The sequence below is a fragment of the Chinchilla lanigera genome, unplaced genomic scaffold (assembly GCF_000276665.1).
Source record: "Chinchilla lanigera isolate Chin_1 unplaced genomic scaffold, ChiLan1.0 scaffold00081, whole genome shotgun sequence".
NCBI lineage: Eukaryota > Metazoa > Chordata > Mammalia > Rodentia > Chinchillidae > Chinchilla > Chinchilla lanigera.
The window spans coordinates 5,380,066-5,403,730 of NW_004955482.1; the positions used below are offsets into that span (position 1 = coordinate 5,380,066).

At 52.4% G+C, this 23,665-nt stretch overlaps 2 protein-coding genes across 5 annotated transcripts; one reads left to right on the forward strand and one right to left on the reverse strand.

The window, feature by feature from the left end:
* The first annotated feature begins 55 nt into the window (after nucleotides 1–55).
* On the forward strand, nucleotides 56–8,523 carry Eif2b1 (eukaryotic translation initiation factor 2B, subunit 1 alpha, 26kDa). Of its 2 annotated transcripts, XM_013503549.1 has the most exons (10): nucleotides 56–177; nucleotides 304–598; nucleotides 1,135–1,236; nucleotides 2,297–2,433; nucleotides 2,536–2,652; nucleotides 3,648–3,760; nucleotides 4,232–4,300; nucleotides 5,752–5,827; nucleotides 7,043–7,168; nucleotides 7,710–8,523. In XM_013503549.1, exons 3-10 carry the CDS (start codon nucleotides 1,161–1,163, stop codon nucleotides 7,872–7,874), a joined length of 879 nt encoding a protein of 292 aa, XP_013359003.1. In that variant the 5' UTR covers nucleotides 56–177; nucleotides 304–598; nucleotides 1,135–1,160; the 3' UTR covers nucleotides 7,875–8,523. The 2 variants fall into 2 exon arrangements, with proteins under 2 accessions (XP_013359003.1, XP_005403083.1); XM_005403026.2 differs by lacking the exon at nucleotides 304–598.
* Nucleotides 8,524–9,129: 606 nt separating this feature from the next.
* Ddx55 (DEAD (Asp-Glu-Ala-Asp) box polypeptide 55) lies at nucleotides 9,130–21,820 on the reverse strand. 3 transcript variants are annotated; one of them, XM_005403028.2, is made up of 14 exons: nucleotides 21,316–21,808; nucleotides 18,810–18,860; nucleotides 18,644–18,730; nucleotides 17,861–17,952; nucleotides 17,722–17,784; nucleotides 17,224–17,373; nucleotides 16,330–16,519; nucleotides 14,504–14,586; nucleotides 12,664–12,795; nucleotides 11,699–11,791; nucleotides 11,025–11,139; nucleotides 10,584–10,752; nucleotides 9,966–10,258; nucleotides 9,130–9,586 (listed from the first exon to the last, which is right to left on the reverse strand). In XM_005403028.2, exons 1-14 carry the CDS (start codon nucleotides 21,505–21,507, stop codon nucleotides 9,410–9,412), a joined length of 1,887 nt encoding a protein of 628 aa, XP_005403085.1. In that variant the 5' UTR covers nucleotides 21,508–21,808; the 3' UTR covers nucleotides 9,130–9,409. The 3 variants fall into 3 exon arrangements, 2 of the variants coding, with proteins under 2 accessions (XP_005403085.1, XP_013359004.1); XM_013503550.1 differs by having other exon boundaries at nucleotides 21,525–21,806; XR_263832.2 differs by lacking the exon at nucleotides 9,130–9,586 and having other exon boundaries at nucleotides 10,150–10,242; nucleotides 10,584–11,139; nucleotides 21,316–21,820.
* Nucleotides 21,821–23,665: the final 1,845 nt, after the last annotated feature.

Sequence of the window (23,665 nt, forward strand, 5' to 3'; positions counted from 1 at the left end):
GTTTGGGCCAGCCCACTCTCCCGTACCCACGGTCCCGCCTCCAAAGCGCCGGAAGTGGCGTAAGGCGCGCGCCGCGCTGTCAGTAGCCCCCGGCGCGGTCGCCGGATTGACTAGAAGCGGGCAGGTGATTCGGGATCCCCCGGCCTCGCCGTCCGGAGGGCACCATGGACGACAAGGGTAAGTCGGGGCGGGCCGGGACTGCGGAGCTCCTCACAAAGGTACCCCCAATCTCTCACGCCTAGGCAGGGATCCGCGGAAGTCGCTGTCCAACTTCTGGCCGCTGCCTGGCTATGTTTCTTCTAGTCAGGTAGATCCCCCTCGCTGCTCCCGTATCCGCAGGCCCGGAGAGCGTCCGCAAACCCCCTGCCATGCACGCTCCTGCCGAAACTTGAGACTTCGGTGGGAGGGCGCAGGCCTCGCTGTCAACGATGTCTTCAGGTTGAAGCACAAGCGAGAATCCTTGCCCCGCTGGATCAGTTAGTAGAATCAAAAGGCATCTTTGCTGTTCTCATCTATTATGGTCATCGAGGTGTTTTATTAAGTAAAAAAAAATTGCAAATCAACATAATACAGTGCGTGTAAAAAGAAGTAAAGTAAGGTGGGTGGAATTCATGTGTGTGTGTGTGTGTGTGTGTGTGTGTGTGTGAGTGTTTGAGTGGGTTTGAATTGGCACAGACTGTCTGGAGGGGTGAATGACTTTGGGTCCTCTCAGAACTTACTGCCAGGAAGAGCAAGATTGACTAGATTATCTGAGCCCTGGGGCTTAAATTTTATGACTTGCACACAGATAGCTTTTTAAAATTAATTTACTTTTAAAACAGATCCTCACAAAGATGCTCAATTGCCCAAGCTGAGCTGAAATTTGCAATCCTGCCTCAGCCTTCCAGAGGCCTGGGATCACAGGGGTGCACCACCACACCCCACGGATAGCTTTTTAAGAATGAGATCTGGCAAAACAGTAAAGTGGTTAAAATCTATTCACATCAACATTAGGATAGTTCTGAAACGAAATACCCAGAAAAAAATAGTATTTCTAAGTGATTTTGCTTCGGAAGGTCAGCAGTCATTAAGAACAACTCTGTCCTCACATCCTGCTAAATGAACGTGATGAGTCACTTTTTTCTTCCTTCTCAGAGTTAATTGAATACTTTAAGTCTCAGATGAAAGAGGATCCTGACATGGCCTCGGCAGTGGCCGCCATCCGGACTTTGCTGGAGTTCTTGAAGAGAGATAAAGGTAAAGGTCATCTTTGAACACTCTGGGCCTTGGGGAAGTCTTCTGATGATTAGAAATGTAGAAAGGGAGAGATACATTTTGCCTGCCTGAGGTGATGCAGCCCAGGTGCAGCTTCTGCCTCCATTTCAAGCCTTTTATCTTGGAGAGAGTCCCCACGTTATCATCTGAGGTCCCTTCCATAAATGGGATATGCTTTGAATCAAGAGTGATCATCTAATGTCTAATGTCACGTTAACCATAGAGCTTAAGGTAAAATAGTTTAAGTTAAAATAAATTAATTAATTAAATTAAATAGTTTAACCTTATAGGTGTTTCTAGAGCTTCTACCTTGTCCCAGATTCCGTGCGGCTCCTACAGAAGATGTTGCAGAATAAATCCAGGTGGTAACATCATTTGTCGTGATCTCCTACCAATTCACTCTCTTACATGTAATCATTGGGGTGTAGCAAGACATTTTGTATAAGCCAAGTAATAACAGCTTCTTTAACCTGAAGGGCCAGCCTGCAGTCCCACATTCCTAAGTCTCCAGTGTCCTCCTGCTCTGCTTGCCATAACGCCTGAACACCTCAGGCTCCCCTGTGCTGTCCTGCAAACCTGATCCGCCTCTGCTGCTTAGTGGCCTTCCCTGCTGTCCTCACTGACCTGTCAGCCCTGCTGGCCTCTTGTGGTTAATACCAAACGCATTCCCATTGTGGGGTTTTTCATTGTTACGGTCCGTGCCCGGCACCTTCACATCGGGTCTTTATGCGGCTGAGCCCTTTCTTATCAGGCTCAGTCCAAGCGGGCCTCACCCTGTTACACAAGCTCCACATTCTTCACGGTTCTGCTGCTTCCCTTCCCTACTACAACCCTGACACCCTTGCTTATGGTTTTGTGTACAGCAGAGTGCAGCCTCGTTCAGTGATAGACTCCACACACCCACACCAGTGTCCAGCCACAGATGCCCCCGCTACTTATTCACCCCATGAATGAACCAATGAATGAGTGAATCAGTGAATGACAGACCCAGCAAGGGCTATGACCCTAAATGAATGCCACCTTCCTTGCCTGATCGTTGCAGGGGAGACGATCCAGGGCTTGAGAGCAAACCTCACCAATGCCATAGAGACGCTGTGCGGCGTGGACTCCTCGGTGGCCGTGTCCTCCGGCGGGGAGCTCTTCCTCCGCTTCATCAGCCTCACCTCCTTGGAGTACTCTGTAAGCCCCACGCTCCCTCGCTTACCTTCCCACTTCCCTACTGAGCAGCATCAGCTCTCAGCTGCACCTCCGTCCGCTCTCCTCCTGCTCTTTTCTTCCTAGGACTACTCCAAGTGTAAAAAGATCATGATTGAAAGGGGAGAGCTGTTCCTCAGGAGAATATCCCTGTCGAGGAATAAAATCGCAGATCTGTGCCATACGTTCATCAAAGACGGGGCGGTAAGGCTGTGCTGCACACAATGATCAGCAGCAAGGGCTTCGGAATCAGACTGCTGGAGCTGAACTCCTGGCTCTGTTGTCACTTGCTGGGTAACTGCAGGCAGCTTACTTAACCTCTCTGTGCTGCAGTTTTCTCATCTGTGAATAAGGGGAGCAATCAGGGTTGTTGCTAGTGTTACATGAGATGGGAAAGAAGGGCTCAGTGCTCTGTAAGTGCAGATGGCATCATTGTAGACACTTGTCACTGTACCCTGGGACAGGGCGGGGGATGAACTGAGCGTAGAGCACTTGTCTAGCAAGGTGTCCTTCTAAAGAACTGGTTTTCGGATTGGCTGTGCCATTCATTAAATCCACACAGCTCCTTTCACTGATTAACACCCAGCATGCTCCCAGCGATGGTTGCCCCTGGATGGAGATTTCCTTGTAACTTCATTTCTGACGCTTATACAGCAGGGCCGAGCTGCTGAGCATTCATAGTGCGGAAGGGCAGGAGCTGCGAGTGCAGCCAGGCTCCCGGCACAGGGTGATAAAACTCTGCTGACATCTCTCCTAGTGCCAGCTCAACCCCTGCTCACCATAAAAGTACTGACTTGCTTCCTGACTCTTACCTCTTCTGTTTTATTGTGTCCTTCTGAGTCTTTGGAGTACACTATTAAATAAATGACAGACCTGGGTGTGGTAGCACACAATTATAATCCCAGCACTCTGGGAGGCTGAGGCAGGAGGATCCCAAAGCCCAGTCCAGCTTGGGTAATTTAGAAAGACCCCATCTCAGAATAAAAAAGACTGGAGATGTAGCTTAGTACAAAGGCCCTGGGTTCAATTCTCCATACTGCCCCCAAAAAGCTTTTTCAATTTGAAAATGGGCTTGAAACTCAATGACCCTTTCCAGTTCTGGTCAATTTGTGTGAAGGCACACAGAGGCGTAGGGTGCCGGGAACCTGGCTTGCACGGCCAACAGCGCGCATCCACTGACCAGGCTCTGTCATCTGCAGCGAATCTTGACTCACGCCTACTCCAGAGTGGTCCTTCGAGTCCTGGAAGCAGCCGTGGCAGCCAAGAAGCGCTTCCACGTGTACATCACGGAGTCCCAGCCCGACCTGTCGGGGCAAGTATCCTCCCACTCGCTTCTGGCCGCCAGTGGTGCTGTGGGGCCGATGGAGGGGGGACCCATCCTTCAGGGGCCGAGTGCCCCATCCCCATTCCTCAGGGAACAGCAATGCACACCAGGGTTTGGTTGTGTTTAAGGAGTTACATCAGGAACAGCAAGAGACTGTTGATGTCAGTGGCCCATTGAGAAGTAGGTAGTTCACAGGAGATAGTAAAAGCCAGGCTTTCTCCTTCTTTCCTGAATCTGTGTCTCCTGCCCAGAGTCCCTAGGAGTATAATTTTCTGGAAATTCATGCTCTTTTTTCCAGAGAGCCCCAGTCCTCTCCTTAGCCTGGCGCCTTCATACATTCCTATGTACTGAGTTTCAAGCTAACATGTTTTTTGCCGTCTAAATTAAGTGATTCATCAGACAGACATCACATGGGACTTTCTTGGCCTTTGTCTCATGTTCTCAAAATATCATCTTCAGTAAGAAAATGGCCAAAGCCCTCTGCCACCTCAACGTCCCTGTCACTGTGGTGCTGGATGCCGCTGTTGGGTAAGTGCCTTTGTGTCCTGGCCATGCCGGCCTGTCCTGCCCACCCTGGGGCTGGCACCAAGGGGGTATTCAGATTGCAGGGTTGAGACCCATCCTGCCTGTGCCGTGGGTGCCTCTTCCTTCCAGCTGCCCTGACCAGCACGCTGGTTACGTGAGGCCTCGGTGGTGCATGTGAAACATGGGGTGCTGGCAGGGAGGGGCTGTGTCCGTGAGTGTCAGTCTATTTGAAGAGCAAGATGCCAAGGTCATGATAGGGTCAGCAGTAGGGTGACCTGTGCCCCTTTAGTTCCCGTCACCTTGAAATATTGGAGTACATGCCTGACTGTCCCATGAGCTGGCCTGTACTACCCGATGGGACTGTCCCCTGCTGCCCAATAGGACAGTCCCGCATGTGCATGGGACAGTTACGCACATACCCCTGATGGTTCAGCCTCGCCCAGCAGCGAGATTACCAATTACAGCCCTGCCAAGAACATGCCCAGGCCATGGGCTGTGCTCAGAGCCCAGGCAGCCTCTCTCCTGATACCAGAGCCTCATGTCCTTGGGCTGTCCATGTGTCTCACAAGAGAAAACAGTGCCCCCAGCCACTTGGAAAGAGAATACATAGTGAAGGAAGTTAGAAATGGATTCAGACTAAGCATTTTAAAAGCTGGGTGTCAGTGGTCTGTAATCCTGGCATAGGAGGGTCACTACAAATTTGAGGCCAGCCTGGGCTGCACAGTGAGATCTCACCAAGTTGCCCAGGCTGGGTTTAAATTTGCAGTCTTCCTGCCTCAGCCTTCCAGAGTGCTGGGAGGTTACATGTGCCACACTTAAGAAAGAGTATTAAATTGAGTAAACACGCCAGGCGTGGTGGCACATGCCTGTAATCCCAGCACTTTGGAGGCTGAGGCAGGAGGATCGTTGTGAGTTCGAGATCAGCCTGAGCTACAAAGTGAGCTCAAGCCCAGCCTGAACTGCATAGGGAGACCCTGTCTCAAAAAGACAAAAATTAAAATAAAATAAAATAAATGGAGTAAACACTTGATTCCAGCTTCTGATCACCTCAGGCTTTGAAAGTTTATTTTTATTTGTCTAGAAGTGGAACAGAAGCAGTGGATCCCACACTGGTGCAGCTAAGTGCTGTCACACAGCTCTGGCTCCAGACACATATAAATGTGCACACGTACTGGGTTCCAGCATGAAGTTTCTATCAAAGCATGAGGTCATGATCAAAAAAGATCTTTGGCTGGGTGTGGTGGCGTACACCTGTAATCCCAGCACTCAGGAGACATAGGAGGATCACCGCAAGCTCAAGACCAGCCTGGGCTGCAAAATGAGTTCAAGACCAGGCTGAATGCATAGGGACCCTGTCTCAAAAAAAAAAAAAAAAAAAAAAAATTTTTTTTAAGTGCCCTGTCTTCTTACCTATCTGTAAGTCTCGATCCTTCATTTTGTTTGCATTTTCCCAGCTACATCATGGAGAAAGCTGATCTGGTCATTGTGGGTGCGGAAGGCGTGGTTGAGAACGGAGGCATCATTAACAAGGTGGGCAGCTCAGAGTTGGGTGACAGCGCTGTGTGTCCTTCCTCCGGACTGCCCTGAGCCTCACCAAGCCACTGCACTGGCAGCTGAACTCTGGCCAAATTCCCTTCTTTGGAGACTGAGCTCTTTTTTTTTGTTTTTGGTACCTGGAATCAAACTCGGGACCTTACATTTGCCAAGCAGGCGCCTGTGCCGCTGAGCTATATCCCCGGCCCTGAGCTCTATAAATTAAGTCTGTGTAATTCATATTCACACAAAGTGAGCTTTAATTGGAAATGGGATTTAGTTTTTCTTTTCAATTGAACATATTTGACTTTCTTATATGTGATTACAACTTCTGTAATTATTCCTTAATTTAAAAGTTTCATGAAAAACTGTTTAATTATGCTTGAGATATGTAGAACATAAAACTTGCCATTTGAAGTGTTTTTAAGCATACAGTGAAGGGCGGTAAGTACTGTACATGCACACTGTCATGCCAGTGTCACAGCTGTTTAGAAAACTTCTCACCCAGTGAATGTAAACTCTCTATTCTCTTCCCTCTCAGTCCCTGTCACCTCTAATCTGCAGTGATTGTGCCTACTCTGGGTACAGGTATCTCACATTAGTAGACTCACAGCCAGGCATAGTGGTCTACATCTGTAACCCTAGCACTCTGGGAAGCTGAGGCAGGACGATCACAAGTTTGAGGCCAGCATGGGCGAGTTAGCAAGACCCTGTGTCAAAAAGTAAAAAAGGCTGGGGTGTAGCTCCGTGGTAGAGCACTCGCTCGCCTAGCACGTGCAAGGCCCTCAGTTAAGTCCCTAGGAGAGCAGCAAATGAAGTCGTAGCACGCTTAGCTTTTTGAGTCAACCGTTTCCCCTGCAGCTCAGTGTTCATGAGTGCTGGTGCAGCAGGGCACCACTCACTCCCCACCGAGTGTCCATCCACGGACCAACCATGCCACGGCAGCTCACTCCCGGGGGTCACCTGGGTCGTCCCCCGCTTTGGCTTCGCAAGCTCACCCTGTGCATGCCCATGAACATGAATCAGAGTCCCTAGGATGTGAGAACTGCTATGGTTTTGATCACGTTTCCCTGGTAACCAGTGGTCCCAAGCATCTTTCCAAAGGTCTTAATTCCAAAGCCAGAATTACATGTATGATGTTGATTCCTCCACTGTCACTTCCGCTTCGCATGTGTCTCAAGCTGACCCTTCTCCATGTTCCCTCACTCCTAGATTGGAACCAACCAGATGGCTGTGTGTGCCAAGGCACAAAACAAGCCCTTCTACGTGGTTGCAGAAAGCTTCAAGTTTGTGCGGCTCTTCCCGCTGAACCAGCAGGATGTCCCTGATAAGTTCAAGGCAAGTTCTACTGGGGCAGTGGTGCTTGAGTCCCTGCAAAACTGCAATACTCAGAATGTTCCAGGAAGTTCTTCACTTCCCGCTGCCACTTTCTGCCGCACATAGGATAAGTTCTTCATGATGTGAGCTGCACCCTGTGCAGGCTGTGGGAGGCAGAGAAGCTGGCGGTGCAGTCCCTGCTCTGTCACCTGCTGGTTGGGCTCAGCTCCCAACTGTACCATGGACCTGTCCTGTCCTGTCACCGTGCCCACTGAACCTGAGCTTCCTTAGCCGTAGCATGGGGGCATCTGACATGAGGAGGCCCCTGTCCAGGCCACGGGTGCGGCCCAGCACCTGGCACACAGCGGCCCTCCCCAGGTCCGGAGGGGTCCACCCAGCACTCCAAGGGGCACTGGTTCCACTGTGTCCTCGGCCACATCCGCCATATGGCCCGCAGAGGCCGCGCGCCCACCCACAGAAGCCGCCTTCCCCACCCTGTGGCCGGGGCCAGGCCCTGCCCGGTGCAGAGCACAGCGGCTTACGCAAGCACTTCTCCCCACAGTACAAGGCAGACACTCTGAAGTCCGTGCAGACCGGGCAGGACCTGAAGGAGGAGCACCCGTGGGTGGACTACACATCTCCTTCCCTGATCACGCTGCTGTTCACAGACCTGGGCGTGCTCACGCCCTCAGCAGTCAGCGACGAGCTCATCAAGCTCTACCTCTAGCCGCTCCCTCCGCCCGCGTCTGGCGGCCGCGTCTCCACTGAGCACCCAACAAAACTCAGCTTGTTTTTAAAGGACATTGTGGACAAAGGATCTATATCATAAATCCTGGAGTATCTTTTTTATTCGTGGCTCAGTCCCATCTAAAATTTATCCAAAAACCAAACCTAAACTTGCTTAGTTTCCACAAACTTGCAGTCCCTGTCCATTTCCAGAAACCCAAGTTAGACTGTAGACTCCCTGCTGACGGAAGCCTGCGTCCAGCTCCCTTCCTGTCCTGCTCGCCTCACTGACTGGCCGAAAGTGTCCACGGAAGTGATGCGCACTGCAGGCGGGGTCCCATCTACAGCCAGGCCCCTCTGCCGTAGTGACCAACAGTGGCCAAGACTCTGCACACGGTGCCTTGAAACGAAGGCAGGAGACACGGGAACCTGCAGCAGGGTCCAGCCAGGTGGCACAAGCTGTGAGGCACAGAAGGCTGGCAGGAGCGTGGCTCACCGCTCTCCTCCTGGAATGTGTGTAAACCTAGGGTCTGTATCCGTAAAAGATGGAAATTTCCTTTAAACATGTTGGGTCCTGGACAGCTTTTTAAAATTAGACTTGGGGCCCAATTGAGGATCTTTACAAATAAATTGGAAGGTTTGATATGGCATTGCCTCAATACTGCAAGCTCCCTCCAGGCCCTGGACCTTGGCCTTGGTGCAAACCCTCACCGGTGGCCTCCACTGGCGCCAGTGCACAGGGAGACACATGGTTTATCCGCAGGAGGCCTGAGCCGCACTGCCGCAGCTTCCTGTTTCTCAGGTGCTCACCAATGAACAGCACTGGGTGGTTCTCAAAAAAAACCCTGGCCAAGTGTGGTGGTGCACGCCTGTCATCACAGTACTCGGGAGGCTGAGGCAGGAGGATCACAACGAATTCAAGGCCAGCCTGAACTGCACAGCAAGACCCTCTCAAAAAAGAAAGTTTTGCACGTTTGCTACTTGGCAGATGCTCTGTGCAGGAGATCAAGGGTCAAATGAAGCCCAGAAGATATGGGTCAGGGACCTGAAAACTCCTAGGAACTTGGTCAAGTGTATGTCAGTATCTTTATGTTGAGTAAGTATAAAGTAATCTCAGGAAAAAAAACAGCTCTTTAATTTAGGTGGCCGAGCCAGGTGTGGTGGCACATGCCTGTAATCCCAGCACTCAGGAGGCTGAGGCAGGAGGATCATTACAAGTTTGAGACCAGCCTAGGCTACAAAGTGAGCTCAAGGCCAGCCTGAACTGCATGGCGAGACCCTGTCTCAAAAAGACCAAAAAAAAAAAAAAAAAAAAAACTTAGGTGACTGTCAGAATCATGTTACATTTCCTCCTTAGACGTCTTCAGGTCTGGTATTTTCACAAAGCAGTCACGAGGGTGAAGCTGCTCATAATGCCAGCCCTAGGGGCCGCTATTCTCCACTGTGTCCGAAAGCTCTGACCCCCGTCAAGGCACACGGCGCTGTCCCCCAGTACAGGCCCGTGTCTCCTCATGCACGTCACCTGAGGTGCTGGAATCAGCAGCCATCTTCCGGCTCAGACAGCCCCAGGTCCTCTGTCCCAGTTGCTCTTTTGCCACTCATCAGTAACCCCTTCTCAAATTCATCTTCAGTAATTTTGCCTTTCTTAAGCTTTTTCAAAAGTCTTGTGTCATTAAGAAGTTCCTCCATGTCCTCATCTTCGATGTCAGATCCCTGTGTGCGGGAGAAGCCGTCAGACCACCGAATCCCAGCCCTGGTGTGCGAGTGCAGGCCGAGATTTGTGCCTCACTCTGCCGCGAGTTCCTACCCTAGTCGCCACTGCAGTACAGAAACGCAACAGCCTCGCCCCGCTCCTGCTCAGAGATTCCACTGCAGTAATGTTTGTTCTGGGTTTTTTGCTTTTTAATTTTATTTTGAGACAGGGTGTTGCTATGCAGTCCAGGCTGGCCTTGAACTTGCTATGTAGCCCAGGCTGGTCTCGAACTCCCAACGATCCTCCTGCCTCAGTCCCCCAAGTGCTGGGATGACAGGAGTGCGCCACCCTCCCCAGCTTGTTCAGAATTTAACCAATAAAGAAAACTGTAAAGTTTACCTCTTCCCTTTTCCTTTTCTCATTCATTTTTTTCTTCCTTTCCTTTTTGGCCTTCTGCTTTGACCAAGCTTTATTTTTTATGAATTTCCTTCTGCCTTGGTTTTCTGTTTTCTCTGTTCTTTGCTGCTCCAGCAGTTTCTGCCTCTGTTTCTCCCTGGCTTTGTCTTTGAACGGAATCGTGTCTGTGTCAACATCCACAGGCATGAAATCCGGAAACTGCTTGCCTTTCAGCTCTGGCATCCTGGGCATCCTCAGCAGGGCAAAACCTCGAGCAAGACTAGCAAAATCAAGATCTAATTAAACCAAAACATCAGAGTTAGCACACCCAAAAGACAGTTTCAGGAATCAACAGTGGAAGACTCCTCAAAATCAAATCTTTGCTAACTTCATGGGCTCATCTTAAGAGTAAAATTAATTCCATTTCTACCAAGTAAAAAGGAACTGGCAGCCAGTAGCCCGTTTGTGTCTACTCAAAGCCTAGGAAGACATCCTTTTAAAATGTTTAAAAATATCAATCACCGCCACCATGTGGCACACATCTTAATAAGATGAAGCAGTTTCACTTGGTGGATGCAGTCGGGTCAGAGGAACAGCCATGTGAGGGAAGCTGCAACTCACCCTTCAGCCGGAAGATGAGGCTGCACTCGTGCTTGGCGTAGGCCTGGACGTGGGACACGAAGGCCCTCATACCCTTCTCAAACACGGCTCTGTCGGCCAGGGCCAGGGCCTTGAGCTTCGGCAGCAGGTCCACCGCGTTCCCCTGGGGCCTCGTCTCCTGCAGTGGGCACTGCACACGGCATGCGCTCGCCACCTTCCCCAGCTCCCCGTGCTGCACCCCCGCATGCCCCACATGGCCAGCACCCAGAAAACCGAGACAAAACAGAGCCCATATCCAACCCCAGCATTTTCCTTAGTGTGAAAGTGTTCTAAGTAAAACGTGAAAATGCAATTTCTTGTTGTGACCCTCGCCCAGACCCCGCAGTAGCTGCCACCATGCGTCCTGCTGAGCCATCCCGAGAGCCGCAGAAGGGTGTTCTCTGCGGAGCGAGGAGGCCTTACTTTCTGGTTGATGGCGAGGAAGCTGACGTAGGCCTCTTCCATGGGCAGCAGGAACACAAGGGCACTGCCGCTGTGGCCAATGCGGGCCGTGCGGCCGCAGCGATGCACGAAGGCACTGTGGGGACACGGGTGGGAGCCAGCGCCCCATGGGACCATCAGACCCTGGCTCAGTGCTGCCCCGGCCCCTGCCCAGCAGGAGAACCGGGACAGCTGGCAGTGAACGGACACTGGGGGCAGACAGGACTCAGAGATGTTTACTTCCAACTTGAAGTCCCGCTTGACCAAAATCACTACCTTTCTCTCGGAGCAGACGAGAAGCAATGGAAAGCATAAAGACGACCCGTCACCTCCCAAGTGGCCGGCTCATCACTGGGGGTGGGGACACAAGTGCTCCCCTACATTGGGAAGCCTCTCTTAGGAATATGTGCTTCCTTTGGGGAAAATCACTGCAATGGCCACATCTGGTGGTCTTCTTTTCACTTAAGCATCTATTGTCCATTTCGGCAGCAACTTTCATTTTCTGAAAGTAGCTCTTACTGCTGCAATGTGACCCTTTTACTGACACAGCCGCCCCAGGGAATTGGCCCACTCCCTACTTTTGCCATGGAAAACACTGCCTTGAACACTCCAGGCTGCTACTTTCGTAGAGATGGGGCCCTGTGTTCCATGCCTACCTCGCATTGCTGGGAGGGTCGTACTGCAAAACCCAGTTGACTTCAGGAATGTCAATTCCCCGGGCCATCACGTCCGTGCACACCAAAATCCCACTGCAAGAGGACAAAACAGCTCTGAGTACGCGGACACCACCCCCACAGCTCCCAGGTCCCTGCCTCGACAAGGCTCCAGTTTCTCCTGCAAGCTGTTCTGACTGATGGCATTTATTCCATTTTTGTATTGTCCCAAGAATCTCCAAGTTTATAAGTTCTCAATCTAAACAGGCAGTGGAGGAAACAGTAAAAGATTATTTTTTGTTTTTAGTTTTTTTTGTTTTTTTTTCTGGTACTGGGAATCGAACTCACGACCTTGCGCTTGCCAGGCAGGCACTGTGCGGCTGAGCTAAATCCCCAGCCCCCAAAAGATTATTTTTAATTCATGTGTTTCTGCTGGAAAAACACAACTGAACGGTAGCAGGCCTAACCCTCAGCAGCTACCTCAGAGAATAGGTGACACTGTCATTCCTCAGCCGAGGAACTGCAGCTGGCTATGTCACTGGGCCCTGGAGGGGACTTGTGTGTGACCGCACCGTGACTGATAGAAAATGACTACTTTCGCAAACAAAACCAAGCTGTGGTCACCAGGACACCCAGTTCCCTGCTGCATGGTCCCCACTCTGACCACCTACAGGTGGTCTCATCCAGAGGGACAAACTGACCAAAACTTCCGCCTGCTGCACCCCAGGTTGGGGGCTGGGAGCGCGTGTGAACCACGTGCTCCTGTCCTCATGGGGTCTACAGTCCAGCGGGGACGGAAGTGGCCCCAGCCAAGTGCACAGGGAGCCGGGGCGGGAATGGGGGCTCCACTTCTACAGAGAAAACGTGGAAAGGGGGCGTTAGGTGGAAGAGGCCCGGCGGTGAGGAGCGGAGAGACAGGCGCATCTGGTGCCAGGAAAGGTGCCGTGTCTGGAGCGAAGCCAGCTCACCTTTGCAGCTTACGGAAGTCCATGAAGATCTGGTTGCGCTTGTGCTTCATCTTCCCATGAATGCACATGATCCTCACACCCTTCACCAGGGCCTCCAGGGCCTTCCCATAGTATTCCACACAGGCGCAGGTGCTGCAGGGGGATAGGGACCCAGTCCTACAGCTGGGGAAGGCAGCGGCCAGCCACATATGTGGAGAGAGGACCAATGGCAGAGCCTCTTGGGAGAACGAGGGGCGGGATGACCGCAGAGACATCCATATCAGCTCCGGGCCAGAAATCTTCTCAGCCAATGAAAGGCCAATCTTTTGGCAAAAGCCTTTAAACATGCATCAAAACTCTGAGGATGTAGCCCACTGTCTAAAGATGTTCAAGCAATCGCCCGGGGTAGTGGCGAACACCTGTAATCCCTGCAGTCAGGAGGCTGAGGCAGTGGGATCAACATGAATTTGAGGCCAGCCTGGGCCACACAGTAAGACCCTATCTCATAAAACCAAAAGATTTCATAACTATTCCTCCTTTTCTCATGGAGAAACACTCCTTCCTCAATTAGCAGGAATTCCAAGGACTCAGCAAATACCGAGCTCTGACCAAGTACATCCTCTATCCTGGGTACCTCTAATGGGGTGAGTCTACCAAGGTACACAGGGGGCTGGAGCAGGGTCATCTCACAAAGACTGCCCCGGAGAGATGGCCCGGGAACTTCTGCCACAGCTGTCTGGCCAGGTCGGGCGCTCAGCTTTCTGTAAGTGTCTGAGTGGTTTATTACCCAGCAGCCTGCTCCTAAAACTCCAGCGGGAGGGATCCACATCCTTTGGCAGCTGAAGGAAGTGAAGGTCACCAAGAGAGGATGGGAGTTTCCCACCACACAGGCTGTGGGGCTCCTAATCCGACTCTCACTTTAAATGCTTTGTGCTGGGCCAGGAGAACATTGCTCTTTGCTGTTTTCCGCAAGTACGTGAGTGTACATTAAGGTGGTGGCCGCAACCCTTAGTTCTTTTTCGAAGTACATGTTTGCAGTACATAATGACAATATTCATTGACAACCCAGTTCTTAAAAGTAGTCTGAAGGGCTTGGAAATCAGCTCAGTGGTCTGAGCCAGCATTTTAACAGTTAAATAGAATGGAAAACACCAGAATGCATCCCATCTAGCAGAGTGCAGTCCTGTGACCTTTGTTTCATCTGTGTGTGCGCACGCGTATGAGTACACGCTTTTACTGCTTCCCGTGGGCCAGGGCCCACGCAGCTAGTGTGTTTCATTGGTAGAGAGATGGCTGGAAACACACATAAAACCTTTTGACACTGCCAAAAACCAACACAGGTGTATGTGGAGGAGAGGGGGAACGACCCAGCCCAAGAGTGTGCATGGCGCTCCTTGCTTTGTGACCACAGGAAACCCCACAGGCAGACGTGGGGGACGGCCCAACACTTCCTTCAGCCAAAGTCGGCAGTGGCAGAGCTGCTCCTGAAAAAGCTTTCTGCCTTCTTACCGAAAAGGCAGAGACACAGCTAGCAGCACCCTCCTCCTAGTGCCCCCACTGCCTGACACTGCCCCAGCGAAGACCACCAGGCCACTCCTAGGAAGGCAGAAGCCAAGGCTGCTGCAGAAACATGAATGTTGACAGCGAAGCAGTGTCAGACCTGCCTGCCTTCCAACCTCTCCAGGAGAATCCAAAGCCCTCCCCTCTGAGCCACAGGAGCTGGGCCTTCAGTTACCTGCAGCCCAACGCAGCCTGAGGCCTCTCTGCCTGGAACTGAGACTCCAGGACTTCGACCTCCAGCACACTGGGGGGGGGGGGGGGGCAGGTCCCAGCCCCACTAACTGGAGCCCAGAGGAGTTACCTGAAAAAGACCAGATGTTTTTCCTGCTTGTGATTCCGAAGGAAATGTACCAGCTGATTGAACTTCTCATCTGCCTTACATACCTACAACAAAAAAAGAGAAATTTTTAAACACTTTAAAAAATCAATATGGTGGCACACACCTGTACTCCCAGCACTCGGGAGGCTGAGGCAGGAGGATTGTTGTGAGTTCGAGACCAGCCTGGACTACAGAGTGAGCTCAAGGCCAGCCTGAACTGCATAGTGAGACCCTGTCTCAAAAAGACCTAAATAAATAATCAATAAACCGTATAGCTGTTTTCCATGTCAGCCTTCAGTGTGACGAAACCCCACTGCTCCGGAATAGGACAGACTGATGATCAGTGTGCTTGCCTGCTGACTGTGAATGTTAATTAAGTCACAAGGCCAAAAAACCCCAGCCCCAGCACTCCTCAGCGACCCTGCTGGCTGCAGCTCCAGGGGACAAATGCAGGTTCAGGCCCAGCACACTCTGCCCCAGGGGGTCAGGCGCTAGAGGAAGGTGCGTGACCCACAGGCTCCCGGGAGAGGCCGCGGCCAGCCCCAAGGTCACCACGCGAGGTGAGCACGGCCATCCAGAAAGGCAGGCTGGCCACTCCCCAGGGACCTGTGGAGACAGAGCACACTGTCTCTTCACTGCCACTCACACCTCCGTCCCGACTGGAGAGGCTGAAGGCACATGAGCAGTCCCGGGTTTCAGCAGAACTAAGTCTCCGCTTGGAGTGCTCCTCGTGTACTTGGCCATCTCTAAATGCAGTCACACAGCAAATGCAAAAGCCGAAGGCCACAGCAGAGTCTGCAGTGTCTCAGCACTGACACTTGCCGAGTCCTGAGCACCATCCTAAACCACCCAGGAAGTGGCACCACAGCGCCGCTCACAGGTGGTGACGGTTAGTACAGCCAGTGACTCCACAGGGGACAGAGCCTGGATCTGCACCCACCCCCGCCCCCCACAGACAGAAACAGGATCCTTAACACCTCTTGCTCCAGAGAAGCGCATGGGCTTTCCACATGTTCCAGGCAGGCTCCCAAAGGGCAGTCTCTGATCTTCAAGCTTTCTATGCAGCAGCCGCCTCCATCGCCAGCCCACAGGCATGGAGCCTCACCACGCTGCATGGGCCTGTCTGTGCACACCGCCACGCCCAGGGCCTACAGCAAAGCCCACTCCAGGGTTGGGGGTCTCAAAGCCATGTGAGCCCTGGCTGAGTCCAGCAATGGAGGAGAGGACATTGCTGACCTCATGACTAAGCCGTCAACTCCCCCAAACCTGCCCTCTGTTTCAAGGGGAAAGGACAGCAAGGATTCACAGCCACAGGCCCGATGGGCTCAAGGACAGGTCAGAAGGAGAGCGTCTGCCCACATCTCCTGCACCGTCTGTCAGGCTGTGCCCTGATGACAAAAGTGCCACCAAAGCCAGGCTTGGTGGTACATGCCTGTAATCCCAGCACTCAGGAAGCTGAGGCAGGAGGATCATTGTGAGTTTGAGACCAGCCTGGGCTACAAAATGAGCTCAAGGCCAGCCTGAATTGCATAGCAAGACCCTGTCTCAAAAAGACAATAAAAAAAAAAAGTACCACCTGACACTTCAAGGCCACAGCGCTGATCGCACACCCACACAGGTGTGATATAGATGTCTAGTCTGCTGGGCTTGGAGGTTCAGAGATGCGTCCTAAGACATCACTCACCTGTCATTCAGATCGCATGTCCTAGCTCTGTCCCTCAACACTGTGCCACAGGGTTGTATTTTACAGATCTACCTTCCTAGTGACCCCACCAGGTCCCGAGAACACGGGCTGCGCCAGTGCCCACCATGTAGTAGTTCTGTAGCCGCGAGGGTGTCTTCTGGGTGCTGCTGGCCGCCACCCCCTTCTCCTTCACTGAGATGCGCACAGGGTTGCGGAGCCCGGCACGCACCAGGTTCTCCACCTCCTGCGTCTGCGTGGCCGAGAAAAGGCCCGTTCTCCTCTGCTTTGGCAGGAACTCCAGGATGCTGTTGATGCTGAGAAAAGACAGCATGTGCTTAAGCCCTCGCCTACCAGCCGTCAACAGAGCACTAAATAGATATTTTAAAAGACAAGTGTCAGGTGTGGTGGTGCACACCTGTAACCCCAGCACTTGGGAGGCCAAGGCAGGAAGATCGCCCCAAGTTCCAGGTCATCCTGGATGGCACAGTGAGTTCACTGCCAGCCTGAACTACATAGCAAGACCCTGTCTCAAAACACAACGAGAAGACAGGAAGAGAAGCCAACAAAATAGTTAACAGTGCTGGAAATGCAATTATAAGCAAATAAGTGCAGTGGAGGGAGAGGCACAAATAGAAGAGTGAAATTAAGAAATTTTAAGACTAAAACCCACTGCACCTTAGACTTTATATAAGCCCATTACACGGTATATAAATGATATCCCCCAAAAAACTGTTCATTAAACAACAAAAACTTGAAGGAAAACATGTTTTAAGATCAAAGCTAGTAAGCGCCTGCCTGGAAAGCGCAAGGTCGTGAGTTCGATCCCCGGTACCGCAAAAAAAAAAAAAAGATCAAAGCTAGAATTGGAAGGAAATGATGACAGAATCTAAAGGCCTGAGCTACCTGGTGATCTGAAATTGCAGTGCGGAATGAAATCAGTCCTGAAGCAATAAAGGAACCACTTTACTTTTTCCACCAGTACCACTGGCCCACACCAGTAGGGCCCAAAATCCAGTACCTGGCCTCAAATCCCATGTCCAGAAGTCTGTCTGCTTCATCCAGCACCAGGACGTCCAGGGCCCGCACACAGCTGGCCAGGTCCAAGCCCTCCGCCTTCCTCCGGAACATGTCCTCCAGGCGGCCTGGTGTCGCCACAACAATGTTCCCTCTTGGGGAAGAAAGGTAACATTTGCCACATGATCTGGAACTTGAGAATGGTGATTTCTAAAATATCAAGTTTCGTAGCCGTCAAATCTGTCCAATCTCAGCCAGGAGGAAGGAGGCCAGGAGGGGGCACAGCACGCTACAGGGCGGGGGAGCAAGGCCCGCCGGGGTCAGATCTGGGTTCCGAGCCAAAGAGGAGCTGGGCAGGGTGCACTAGGCAGCGGAAAGGGGTGGGCAGAGCTCGGAGGAGGGGCCCTGAGATGTCCCGGTGCTGCCCCACGTCTCGCATGGACTCTGCTGGGGTTCTAGGCCCACAGCCAGGCCAGCAAGGAGCCAGAGGAAGCAAGCTCACCCTTGTCGCTTGAACCTCTCGACATCTTCTCCAGGGTTCCTGCCTCCGATCCAAAGAATCTGGCTAAAACAGGAAGTGGACTGTGAGCCGTCAGGCCGGACAATGGCCCAGGGCAGTCGGGAACCAGCATCCAACTCACCTGAACTGGGGGAAGGGCTTCGTGAAGTGCGACAGGACCTCATCGATCTGAATGGCCAGCTCCCGAGTGGGGGTGATGATGATGGCGCCCACCTACCCAGGGGAAGGGGTGTGGTCAGCAGGGCCGGGGGAGACCGCACAAGCCTGCACCCCCTCTCCTGGAGGACTAGTACCCAGGGACACGGCACTTGCTGGGCTTTCACAGAGCACCAGGTCACAGCACTCATCAGCTGCTCTGAATTCCTGTCACTTGTCGTTACACATGTGACCACTGAATTAGCGCATTCGGAACCGCTGCTCCGCAGAAGCACAGGGTCAGGTTCCCGCAGGTCTCTGGGCACATCAGTATCAATGCATCAGTGCCTTGTTCTATGGAAGTTTGCTTTAAACACATCTTAGTTACTGTTTACCACTGCTTCGTGACCACTGAACTAAGGACCAACAGCTCTACGACGCGAACCTGAAAGAAGCTTGTCTAACACTTTCGGTACAAAGAAACACTAAGGGGCCATTTCAACAGCAAAATCAGCAAGAAAAGGCCCAGAAACATACAAAGGCGGGCACTAAGCGGACAGCTAGAAGGGTCCCCCCTTACAGTGCAGCGGGGAGACCAAAGAGTGCTCTCGGCCCGGGTGCCCAGAGGACCACAGAGGCAAATGTGAAAACACAGAACCCACGAGTGACGAGAACCGACTGTCGTTTACTTTCTCAGTTTTGAGCAGCTCCTTCCCCAGTGCTGAGCCCTCTGATGACCACGTGACAATAAATCACGTTAGTGACTCACCTGACTCTTCTTTAACTTCTCTTCCCTTCTCAGAAGAATTTCCAGGATGGGGATGACAAAGGCGAGGGTTTTGCCGCTACCTGTGACCTGCACAGGGGAGACGGTTTCGGTCCGCTCCCATCCAAGCCCCCTGGAAGGCCGTGGGACGGGCGACTCGCGCACTCACCGCTTCGGCAGCAACGTCTTTGTTCTTCATGAACAGAGGGATGGTTGCAGACTGGGGAGAGATTGCACAGCACGGGTTAGAAGCCACCAATTCATGCTGACACCCGCGCCCGAGCAACCAAGGCACCCAGCTCTGTGTTTAAAGGTGTCCTCCAGCTCTAGTGTCGCAGAAAAATGACTCAAACATACTCTCTCAGTTGACACAGAGGGCCTCCGGGTCTCACAAGAAGACGGTCCCTTTGGTGTCAGTGACTGAAGCAACTAAAGCTGAAGGAGATTCAGGGCTGGCCCCAGAGGTCACTCCTGGAGGACTCCGCTCCTGGTCCCCAAAGCCTGCACCTATCCTATCACAGTACGCAGCGCACTATTCCACACCCTCTATGGGCCAAATCCCCAACGTGTGACTCCTGTCTCCTCTCCACCCAAGAAAGGCTTGGAGATATTTTTGATGATCAAAGCCCAGGGTGAGCCGGGCATGGTGGCACATTCCTATCATTCCAGCACTCAGGAGGCGGAGGCAGGAGCATCACAAATTTGAGGCCAGCCTGGGCTACACAGAAAGACCCTATCTCAACTCAGCAAAACAAAACCGAGGTGAAAAAGTGCCTGGCCTCTGCCGGACAGATTCCAGGGACAATGAAAAATACCCTACAGTACACAAGACAGGCCTACAACAAAGAGTGTTCCACCCCTAATGTCAACAGTACCCAGGCTGAGGAACCTACTCTGAGTTCTATTATCCAATAGAGCTATAATGTGAATCACATCCGTACTTTTGAACTTCATAGTAACAAGCAGGCCTAGTGGTGTAAGTCTGTAATCCCAGCCCTTGGGAGGCTGAGGTAGGAGGACTGCCCCAAGTTCAAGCCCAGCCTGGGCGACATAGTGAGACTCTGCCTCAAGAAACAAAAACAAAAACAAAAACAAAAGGTATAGTAGCTATAAAAAAAAAAAGAAATAAATTGTAATAATGTTATTTAGCCCAATATATCTAAAATATTGTCACTTCAATACTTAATCAATATTATACAATTAATGAGATATTTCTCTTTTTGCCTTTTTTTTTTTTTTTTTTTTGCTTTGGTTTTATTTTTGACACAGGGTTTCACTATGTAGCTCAGACTGGCCTCAAACTAGCTACGATAGGCCAAGCTGTCCTTGAATTTACAGTCCTCCTGCCTCAGCCTCCTGAGTGCTAAGACTGCAGGCAAGTGTCACTGTACATGGCTTTGTCCATTCCTTTAAAATCCAGCGTGTCAAGTTACTTGTAGCACGTCTCATCTGGGCACGTGAGGAGGGTGGTGGCCAGGCAGCTGCAGACACCGGGCTGTGAGGACGGAGACAGGGAGCTGTGTGCACTACACTCCCTTCCTCTCCCTCTGGGGACCGCGGGGGCCATCTCAAACTCAGCATTCTAGAACAGAACTCTCAAATTCAACAAAACCAAAATAAACCAGCAGCCTCCCCTCGTCCTGGTAAAGGTCACACCTAAGAACAAGCCCCGCCCCATCCCTCTAGATCCCTCTTTCTAACCCCCGCCCGGCCCTCTGCGGCGCTGGGGCTTCCTGAGTCTGCCGTCCGGCCCACCCCCCCCTGGCCTCTGTGACTACGCGGGCCCTCTTGCTTCTCTCACGCTTCCCGGGCCGCTCCGCACAGCAGTCGCAGCCCCTCCCTTCTCACCACACCCGCGGGCTTCCTGCCACGCTCAGCCAAACACACTCCTGCGGGCCCCAGCCCTGGCTTCTGCCAACCCCACATCACTCAGGGCGCTCCTCCAGCGCCAAGCGCACCTCCAGCCAGCCCCAGGGCGTGACACCGGCTTTTCCACCTGCCCCGCAAAGCCCCGGGGCCAGCCCCTTCCCATCCCTGAGGTCTCCGCTCAGCGGCACCGGGGGCCGAGCCCAGGAGCGCCCGCCTGCGCCTGCCGCTCCCACGGGTCATCAGCCTCCCAGTCCGTCCTCCCTCAGCCCCGGGGGAGGCGGTGTCAATCCTTCCTTCTCCACCGCGGCTCCTGCTCTAGAAACGAAGGCCCAGGAGCAGGTGCCAAGACTGCAAAATCCCCCGAGTCTAGATCTTGCTACACACCAGCTCCTCAGTAAACGCTTCTTGAATGAACGGAGCCAGGACGCCTGGCTTCTCGCGTGACACGCCTACCGCGCCTTATCTAACTCCCTATGAGGCAGGCCACGTTGTTTTCACCATTTCACAGAGACGGAAAGCGAGGCATGGAGAGGTTAAGTCTTTGAGGTCTCACAGCGACAGCGCGCAGAGCCGGGATCCGAACCAAGACCCGGCGCCGCCGCAGCCCAGGCCGGCGCGGGCGCACAGCCGCGGCTCTCCTCCGGCCGCCGGATCCGGGCAGCTGGAGACGTGGCCGCGGCCGCGGCCGCCGGGATAAGAACCCCAAGCTTAGCGTCCCGCGTCCGTCACCTACAGGCTGTGTCCGATCAAGCTGGTGCCCGCCCGGCTCCCGGCCTCGCTTCCCCATCTGGCCCCGGATCGGATACCTGCACCGGCGTCATGTACGGGAAACCCAGCTCCCGCAGGGTCCCCAGCACCCGCGGGTGCAGAGGCACCGGGAGCGACTCCCAGGAGCCCTCAGTCACGTGCTCCATGGCGCTCTCCTCGCAACCCCGGTCGCACCCGGAGCGCCGCCAGAGTAACTCCAGCAAGCACTTCTGCTTCCGGGAGCTCGGCATCCGGCCGGGAACCGTACCCGAGCTGCGAGGTTCCGGAGCTAGCGCGAGGAAACTGTTTCCGCCCCCGGCGCGAGGAGAGCCGCCGCGGGACAGCGGAAACGGCCGAGCGGCGGCCGAGTTCTCGTCGCCCTGGCTGCGGCCGCCGCTCCGAAACTTGACCAGCCACTTGGGCGGGAGGGGCCCTGGCCCGGCCCTTGCATTTCCTCCACCAGTCGGAGGCAAGTGGCAGCACAACTCCACGTCCGGAAGCCCCGGGTGGGCAAAGACGCGGGACAGGGCGGACCGTGAGCACCAGCGCCCGGTCGGTGTGAACAGTGGCTTCCTTCCGGGAAGTTACGGCCGGAGTCCTCCTCGAGAGGTCTTCCAGCCCTGTGCTCCCGCCGCGTGCCACGCGTGTGTCACACGTTCGCTGGGCTCCGGGGACAAACCCCTCCTGATGCGTGCGCGCCTCGCTCCCTCACTGGCTTCACTTTTTTGTTGTTTAGGCAGGCCTGCACCTCACAAGGAACCTCCTGCCTCAGCCTCCTAGGTGCTGTGGTTACAGGCCTGCACCACCAAATCCAGCACATCCTTCACTTTTCAAATGTCACCGCCTCGGTAGTGGCTTTCCAATCACTAAACCTCGTACCTTGCTTTATGTTCCCACCATGGCGCCTACCCGTTGGCACTGTATGTGGAAGGTCTCATCCCCACTAAAATTAGGCCCTCAACAGTAGAGTGTTTCTTTCACTGTAACTGTTGCATACAGGGCTCAAAAGATGAATAAATGGAAGAAATAGTACTCAAGCAGGCTGCTGTCACCTCAAAGGCAAAGAGAAGCCTGAGACACGCACACCGGAAGGATCCTTGCAGGACACTTCCAGACAGCTCCGAAGCAAGTGCTGTTGGCCTCCTGCCCCTCTTGCTAGTTTTCTAATCTTCAAACCTTTCGCAAGCCCAGTCCCTCATTCCCAAAATGATTCTACCCAAAGTAATGGCAGCGTTGAGGCATAAATAAGCCAAAGCATGGAATGCATTTAGCACCAGGCCAGGCTCTTCCATGGTGCTCATAGTGGGGTCGCTCTGATTCCCAGCCCGCTGTAAGGAAGAGGGACAGGCCCTACAGGAAGAGGTCCCAGCTCCACCTTTTCCTCCACCTGGGACCTTGAGCAACGCATTTACTCTCCACTCTATTTCCCATATCCATAAACAAGATGGTTCTGTGACACAAATTCATACTTTTTTTCAAACTACAAAAAAAATGGAAACTAAAATTGGGCTCCTCTTCACTATCCTCATTTATAGCAGGTATAATTACATAAAACATGGAAATGTCTCATCTCAGCAGAAAGTTGGATTTAACAAATGTGAGTCAGGGCCAGGGATACAGCTCAGCAGCCAACACAGCACCTGCCTGGCAAGGGCAAGGTCATGAGTTCGATTCCTGGTACTAAAAAAAAAAGGTGAGCTAACCATCATTAATACATAAAACACACACCAACCAACCAAATAAAAACACAGAACACTGAATGTTTTTAAAAAGAATTGTTTATTTACTGAACCTGGGGCATATTAGATACACAATCAATTTTAAATTTACATTTTTAATTCAATTTTTTTTCATCTTTTCGAGTCAGGGTCTTGCTATACAGTTCAGGCTGGCCTTGAACTCACTCTGTAGCCCACGCTGGCCTTGAACTCACAGCCATTCCCCTGCCTCAGCCTCCTGAGTGCTGGGACCACAGGTGTGCACCACCACGCCCAGCCTTTAATTCAATTTTGAAGTGTTTCCACACACAAAGAAAAATTGGCATGCAACAGTTGTCCCAAGATGAAACAGTCACCTTATCAGTAAACTGTTGCAAGTATTTTCACCCAAGGTTGAAAAATTGTCCTGAACATGAAAACCTGTAACAAATTTAAATTAACTATATAAAATTGTTACTTATAGTTTCCCCCTTGCAAAGATCCAAAAAAAAATGTACAAGTAACCAATATACCTCAGTTACAACATAATCTTGGATCACTCCCACACCAAACCCAGAAGCTCCTTTAATCTTAAACCCATCATCAGAGAGCAAGAGAAAGCCTTTTCATTTTATATAAAACAAAATTCACATGTGCCAAAAAAAGAAAGACCCAGGAGAAACAAAAACAAGACCCAGAGTGCTGACACTGG

Excerpts from the sequence above, each read along its gene's own strand:
- Eif2b1 (XM_005403026.2), top strand. Across the intron at positions 2,434-2,535 it reads TCACCTCCTTGGAGTACTCT|GACTACTCCAAGTGTAAAAA; the intron begins GTAAGCCCCACG and ends TTTTCTTCCTAG. Across the intron at positions 5,828-7,042 it reads ACGGAGGCATCATTAACAAG|ATTGGAACCAACCAGATGGC; the intron begins GTGGGCAGCTCA and ends CCTCACTCCTAG.
- Ddx55 (XM_005403028.2), bottom strand. The coding sequence starts at position 21,507 with ATGCCGAGCTCCCGGAAGCAGAAGTGCTTGCTGGAGTTACTCTGGCGG. Across the intron at positions 16,520-17,223 it reads GACATGGGATTTGAGGCCAG|CATCAACAGCATCCTGGAGT; the intron begins GTACTGGATTTT and ends GTCTTTTCTCAG. Across the intron at positions 10,753-11,024 it reads TCCTCGCCATCAACCAGAAA|TGCCCACTGCAGGAGACGAG; the intron begins GTAAGGCCTCCT and ends TGCCGTGTGCAG.